General features: G+C 38.9%; 1 protein-coding gene across 1 annotated transcript; it reads left to right on the top strand.

Annotated features, from left to right (window-relative positions):
- The first annotated feature begins 2,470 nt into the window (after positions 1 to 2,470).
- On the top strand, positions 2,471 to 7,409 carry LOC131803757 (uncharacterized). Its single transcript, XM_059125429.1, has 4 exons — positions 2,471 to 2,877; positions 5,844 to 6,039; positions 6,157 to 6,276; positions 6,338 to 7,409. The coding sequence occupies exons 1-4, from the start codon at positions 2,526 to 2,528 to the stop codon at positions 7,338 to 7,340; spliced, it is 1,671 nt and encodes a 556-aa protein (XP_058981412.1). The 5' UTR covers positions 2,471 to 2,525; the 3' UTR covers positions 7,341 to 7,409.
- Positions 7,410 to 8,005: the final 596 nt, after the last annotated feature.

The following is an 8,005-nucleotide window of genomic DNA, read 5'->3' as shown; positions in this document are numbered from 1 at the left end:
CATTGTTGTGGAGTGCATATTACGCATGTGAGGGACTTAAAACCAAAGATCGGATGAAACGTAAATATTAGAGGTGTTGCTATATTTGAACCGATTTTCTCCAAATTTGATGTACTGGCTTGGACTTGTCGACTTGGACTTTTCGATAAACTAGAGCTAGTAATATACAGAGTGAGATGAAAAAACGGCAACCAACTTCAGACTGCTGTCATTTCTAGGCCACTCGTCCGACAGATGTTAAAATTATTCCAGTGACAGCTCATTTTATTGTTTACGAGCGAACAGAAGCATTTTGGCGAGAACTTTCCAGAAAAAAAGTTATTCGCGATGGAATTTAAGCGTGATTTCTTTTCATTTGGCTGGAAAACAACAAGTTTCTATCGTTAGAGCACTCCAGCATTTAAATGTGAATAAATCTTTTGTGTCTCGTACCATCGCTCGTTACCATGATACTGTAAGCGTAGCCCAACGTCAAGGAAGTGGGCGCAAGAAAACAGCAACATCAGCAGAAATGGTTCCAAAAGTAAAGAACAGGCTTGATCGAAACCTTCGTCGCAGTGGCCAAAAAATGGCTCGTGAGCTAAACATACCGCAATATTCCATTCGGCACATATTGAAAAATGAGCTCGGGGTAAAGCCATTGAAATTCGAAAAAGTGCAAGAACTTACCCCGCAACAGAAAGAAAACAGACTGAAAAGAGCTAAAGAGTTGCTTCGTTTGGCCGAAAGTGGTGAACAGACGAATTTGGTTTGAAGATGAAGTGGGCCGCCATAACAGCCGATGGCCGCCATAACAGCCGCTCTTAGCTCGTATTAATCGACCGTGGCATCAGAATAAATGCCGAATATTATCGCGAAAATATTCTGGAGCATGTATTAAAGCCTTGGGCTCGCACACATTTTGCTCGCAGACTTTGGACATTCCAACAGGACTCAGCACCATTGCACTCAGCACGCGCCTCCCAAGAATGGTTACAAAATGAGGTTCCTCGCTTCATTTCCAGCGCACAATGGCCACCAAATCTCCGAATACCAGTCCGTTAGACTATTGTGTCTGGAGTAGTTTGAAAAGCAAGGTTGGCACTAAAAAAATACCAAAGTGTCGATCACCAAGCAAGCGCTTCGCCGGGAATGGGCCAAAATACAGCAGAGCAACATTTGGGCAGCCTGTGATAGTTTCATTACCCGTTTGAAGGCCATAATTCGTGCCAAAGGTGACCAATTCGAACAAATCTAAACTTATTCTAAAATTTGAAGCTATTTTCAACATATTTTTGCTTTTATTCAATAAAATTAAAAAAAAATGTAAAAATTATGGCGTTTGACTTTGTTGCAGTTTTTTTACCTCACCCTGTATACAATTCAAATATGATTTTTTTAAAAACTACTAAACCGAGACATATAATCTATTCAGAAATTTATAGTGAAATTTTATTTAGAGTTATTTTTCCATAAAACGAAATTGTATGTGATTTTCATCATCAAATTGATAAAATCTTAATTTATAAAAGAAATATATTCTTTTTGAATTTATGACTAGAATTATGCTTTTTGGGAGAATTTGACATAAACTCACATCTTGCCGAAGACAGTATCTACCTGTAATGTTAAGATTCCAAGGAATCTCAATCCAAAATGTTCAAAAGATATTTCCCCTGCGATGTGAAATGTCAAAACCCCTCTAAACTAGCATTTACTTTTTGGCTCTACTTTCATAATCTTCTCGATTTTTTCTGTAATTTTTAAAGAAACAAAAAAAAATAATACAAAATGTTAAGTACTTTTGAATACTTTTATTGGCTTTTAGTGTCAATAAGTTTTCTAATGATTGTATCCGTGAAAATCAAATTTGGAAACACTGTGCGGAGTTCACTGCAAAACGTGGAAATATACCGGGTCAGCATTTCGAGACTTTACACACGCTTACAAACGCTTGATACCCTCTCCACATAGTGGCGTATGCTGCAATCAATGATGTCACGCACTGAAACCTTATTTCGACCTGCAAGTCATGTGGACATCAGACTACAAGAAATTCCAGATAAGAACACAGAGTTCAAGCATTATTTCTAAAAATAACAACATGTTTGCCCATGAGCGTGTGTGTGTGTGTGAGAAAGTTGCAACAAATAAATACCAAAATAAACAGACGCTCAATACTCTTCACATTGAGTCAATATTTTTTGGGATTTGTATAGGTGCATTAACCTAAGCTTAGAATTGAGATTAGTTTGAGTACACAATGTTCCAGATACAAAAACAGAGACTTAAAATGTCATTAACGCTGAACACATTCCAACAAATCAAAACAATGTCATGTTCAAAACACACACACACACATACTACATGACGTGAGCATGTGCATCATCGTCTTCTTCTTATCTCAAATCATGGATTAAAATTATTATCATCATCGTTTAATCCGATCTTACTCCACCGGGTGGAAAAGTCAATGACATAAATGTAACTGTAAATGACGGAAAATGCCACAGTATTAACTCGAGTCTTCAAGCGAACACAACGAAATGTTTCCATTGATCTCAACAACTTACGACGCAGAAAAACGCATCTGGTTTGGACCGAAACGCAAGGATCTGTACAGTGAAAATGCCACGCTAGGCGAAGTCATTTGTAATCAATTGCGGAAACAGCCGAATAGGATTATTCAAATCCACGATCAGACGGGAGAGGCGATGACATGCGGAGAATTGTATCGGAATGCACAAATTTTGACGAGGCAATTGGTTAAATTGAATTTAAATGCGGGTGACATCGTTGGCTTGTATGCCGCGAATAGTACACATGTGGTGACGGTAATGCTGGCCTCGTTCCTCTGCGGATGTCCTGTGAATCCTGTCTATGCTGAGTTTGACAAAGGTGAGCTAAAATGAAAAAAGCAATTCTAATGATTTTCATAGTTACGAAGAATTCCAAATTTTAGCTGTGATAAGTATTTTTCAATGAAACAGCACCTCTGCACTAAGTGCCTTCAAAGAATATTGCCAAGAGATGCGCAATTTAAGGTTAGGTTAAATCAGGGAGTGGACTTTATCCATTCTATTGAGTTCAGCCTAAAAATATGTAGAAAATTAGACAACAGACAGTGAAGACTACAACTCCCATAGCCTATTTTAAAGTAGGGTTCCATATCCCACTATATAAAGTGCAACACAAAAAATAATTACAGAAAAAAAACCAGCAGATTATAAAAATAGAAAAACATCTAAAATTGTGTGAGTGTAAAATGGTTTGCAATTTTCAGACTAAGTTTCCCCGGAAATTAATTTATGTAGAAGAATTTTTCTTCTACAAAGCAATATTTCTGAAGGATGACGTCAAATACAAAATTATTCGTCATCAAAATTCACTATAAGCCATTAAAGAAAATAGGTCTCAATGTCCATAATATAAAAGAACAAGTAAAAAAGCTGTAAGTTCGGCCCGACCGAACTTTTAATACCCTCCACCATGTGGTACAAATTTGGCAATTTCCAAAAAAAAAAATCCGTTTAAAATTCTGTTAAAATCTTAAAAATACCGAATGCCTATACGACGACGTAGACCTGCATAGGCAACTTTTATCATAAGAAAAATCTCTACGAAGGCATGGACCTGCACAGACTATTTTCTGGCATAGGCTGAAGTATCCATTGCGAACTTCACATGCGAAATTCACACAATATCGGTAAATAATGTAGCTAAAATCATCAAAATACCGAATATTGGGGGGTACGGTATATGGGGGCTATACGAAGACGTGGACCTACATGGCCCATTTTCTGTTTTATGCTGCAGTATCTATTACGAACTTCAAATACCAATACCAAATTGGAACGATTCCGTTAAATAATGTCGCTAAAATCATCAAAATACCGAATATCGGAGGGTACCGTTATATCGGGGCTATACGAAGGCGTGGACCTGTACAGATAATTTTCTGTCTTAGGCTTTAGTATCCATTACGAACTTCAAATGCCAAATTGGAAACAATTCCGGTGAATAATGTCGCTTAAAACATCAAAATACCGAATATCGGGAGGTAACGTTATATGGGGCTATATGATAACTTGGGCCTACATGGCCGATTTACGAACTTAACCTGCCTACTGGCAAAATATACATGGGTGCAAAATTTTAGCCTTCTATCTCGAATTTGTTCGAAAGATAGCGTGATTACAACAGACAGACGGACAGACAGACGGACATGGCTAAATCGTCTTAGAATTTTACGCTGATCAAGAATTTTACGCTGATAGCGTGGTGGAGGGTATAAATATATATGATAAGTTTTTGATCAATTTTCGCTAGGTCTTTTTTCGATTTGATGCATGAAAGTAACCGAGTACTATCAAATCCACTTGGATTTTTCCATTGGATAGTGGAAATTTTTGTGAAAATAAAAATGGTGTTCATTGTCCAAAATTTAAGGCGAAGATCATTTATTGATGGATATACAGGGCGAGATAAAAAAAACTGCAACAAAGTCAAATGCCATAATTTTTACTTTTTTTTTTTTTTGTAATTTTATTGAATGAAAGCAAAAATGTTGGAATTAGCACCAATTTTAAGAATAAGTTTATATTTGTTCGAATTGGTCACCTTTGACACGAATTATGGCCTTTAAACGGTCAATGAAGCCGTCACACACTGCCCGAATGTTGCTGTGCGGTACTTTGGTCCATTCCCGGCGAAGCGCTTGCTTGAAGCGGTCGACACTTTGATATTTTTTAGTGCCAACTGGCGGCCCACACCATCACAATGGCCGGCGCTTGAGTTCTGGTGGCCAACCGAAGGTACACATTTTCAGCTGACCTCTTTGACACGACCTCTAAACACGATCATTTCGTTTGTTTACAAACTACTGGACAACGAATGTTTTCTCATCGGAGAAAACCAAATTCGGTAGATTACCACTTTTGGCCAAGCGAAGCAATTCTTTAGCTCTTTTGAGTCTATTTTCTTTCTGATGCGGTGTAAGTCCCTGCACTTTTTGGAATTTAAATGACTTTACCACGAGTTCATTTTTCAATATTTGGCGAATGGATTATTGCGATATGTCCAGCTCATGAGCCATTTTTCAGCCACTGCGACGCGGGTTTCGATCAAGTCGCTTCTTTACTTTTCGAAGCATTTCTGCTGATGTTGCTGTTTTCTTCCGTCCATTTCCTTGACGTCCGGCTACGCTACCAGTATCACGGAAACGAGCGGTGGTAGGAGACACAAAAGATTTATTCACATTTAAATGCTGGAGTACTCTAACGATAGACTCTTATGGGTTTCCAGCCGAATATAAAGAAATCATACTATCACGCTTGAATTCCATCACGAATAACTTTTTTTCTGGAAAATTCTCACCAAAATGCTTTTGTACGCTTGCAAACAATATAATGAGCTGTCACTGGAATAATTTTAACAGGTGAAGTTGGTTGCAGTTTTTTCATTTCACCCTGTATAGTACCATTTGTAAATTTGCTACACTAAGTACACATTTCCAAATGCTTCTTACATCGAACTTAATTGCTGTACCCAATGCCCGGAATTAAGGAAGTGTATATAAAATACAGATCAAATCGAATACCTCCTTTTAGAGTTATCTTGGACACCAGCTGGTCAGACTCACAGAGAGACGGACATTATTAGTTCGACACCAAACTTTTCAAAACAAATTGTTGGCTGAGCCTGGCTTTCTTTAAATTTTCTTAGTGTCCTCCCCTGTAGTCAGGTTGTGGTCTGCCACAAATATAAAAAATTCAATATGTTGAGCTGTTATACAACTCAGACGCAATTTATTTTAAAAATTCATTTAATATTTATTAGTTTGTTTTCCTTCCATTTTATTCCAGAGTCGGTATCTGCTCTATACAGTGTAACTCGTCCGAAAATATTATTCTGCGATGTTGAAAATTACGAAAATACTCGAAGAGTCAACGAAGAATTGAATTTAAACTGCAAAATTTTTGTTTTGAATGGCCATCTGGAGGGGGTTGCCAATGTCAAAGAGCTTCTGGAGTGGAATGAAGAACTTGATGAAAATTTTAGGTGAGTAAGACAACTTCTTTTTGGAGCAGTACATTCATTTGAATGCTAAGGTATGCTAAGGCTTCAATTCCCCCACAACACAGACATCTCTTGATACGAAAGATACTCCCTTTCTAGTTATCCTTGTTTCGATTTGAACGGTGATGATACGGCCTTGATTGTTTTTTCTTCTGGCACTACGGGTCCGGCAAAGGGAGTGTTGTGTTCACATCTGGCCTTTCTTAATCAGGAAAATGCGTAAGTAAGTAGTGAATACCTCTGCACTTGACCCTTCCTTTTCCCACTCTTCTCATTGCAGACCAAATCTGACCACAGACTCCGTATTGTTTGGTTTCAGTCCCATGTATTGGATATCTGGCGTCTGGGCCTTAACCACCTCCCTAATGAACTCATGCTGTCGTATTATTACGGAGAAAAGTTTTACCACGGCATATTTCCTCGACTTGGTGGAGAAGCATAAAATCACCCATGTCATAATGAATGCCAGTCATTTGGCGGAGGTGGCTCTGCTGGAAGATGTTACCAAAGCCCAGGAGAAAATGAAAAGTATTGTTGCTTTTTGGGCCGGAGGTTCAGTAATGCCTACCATTGTACATGAACGCATGGAGCGGATGATACCGAATGCCAGGGAGCGGCCTGGTTTTATGGCAGCCTATGGCATGTCCGAACTGGCAGGACTGGTCAGCATGAATGGCACAATTCCAAAGCAACGTTGTGCGAGCTCTGTGGGTCAGCTGGTGTCCAATCGTATTGTGCGCATCATCGATGACAAGGGTATGCCCTTGGGTCCTAATGAGCTGGGCCAGATATGCATTCAGTTGAACCAATACTCTTGGAAGGGATATTTTAAAAATGAAGTGGCCACCAAACGGGCTTTGGTGGATAACTGGCTGCACACCGGCGATATGGGTCATTTCGATTCGCAAGGATTCCTTCATTTTTGCAGTCGTGGCAATGATGTTTTCAAATCTAGAAATTTCCAAATTTATCCCCAAATTTTAGAAGGGTTAATTGCCAAAGTCCCTGGGGTTTTTGATGTTTGTGTTGTTGGCGTACCCAATATTTTGGCCACAAATTTAACAGCTGCCGCTGTGGTCAGAACGGCTGACGAGGAGGGCCAGCGCTTAACCGCCAAGGACATAGACGATCATGTCAAAGCAAATATTGCCGAAATGTATAATTTACATGGTGGCGTTTATTTTTTCGAAGCTCTGCCAAAAACCGCCACGGGAAAAATGTTGCGAAAAACCATCATGGATATGGTTGTGAAACGGAGCAAAGAAGAGAATGCTGTTAATTAGAAATAGAGATTTTTAATATTCTAGCATTAATAATTTTTTTGTGAATAAAAACTTTTATTTAGAAAATGATTGAAAGGCCTTCTGTCGGTTAACCATTTTATGATGCCCATCTATTCCTTGGAAAATGTTATGCAGTTTCGGGGGAAGGTCGAATACGGTGACCCATATGGGACTTTTTTTGAGATCTTTGATCAGTTTTGGAGTTATGAAAACGTGGAGCCATGGGTAATCCTTTTGTAACATTTTGGCCAGTTTTTGGGGAGGTATGAAAACGTTGGGGAGGTATGAAAACAGGGGATCTATTTTCGAAAATTTGGACCAGCTCCAGGAGAAATACGAAAATGGGGTCATATTGGGAAAATATGGACATAGGTAATAAAATCGTGGACTCATAGGAACCTAGACCCTTTTTGGGCATTATGACAAGTTCCCGGAGGGGTGGGGGGTTGATGAAGACGTGTACAAACAGGTAACACATTTGAAAACATGGATCCTTATTCGTAAATTTTGACTAATTCCGGTGGAGGAACGATAAAATGGAACATTTTGCGATCCTCTTGGAAAAGGTTGACCAGTTCCTGGGTAAGAATGAAGCCATGCATCCATAGCGCCCATTGTTAGATATTTTGACTAGCTTCGAGGGTATACGAAAACGTATGTCTTGC

This window comes from Musca domestica, unplaced genomic scaffold (assembly GCF_030504385.1).
Source record: "Musca domestica strain aabys unplaced genomic scaffold, Musca_domestica.polishedcontigs.V.1.1 10, whole genome shotgun sequence".
NCBI lineage: Eukaryota > Metazoa > Arthropoda > Insecta > Diptera > Muscidae > Musca > Musca domestica.
Note: the sequence above shows the minus strand (reverse complement) of the source record. Positions and strands in the feature narration are given on the sequence as shown.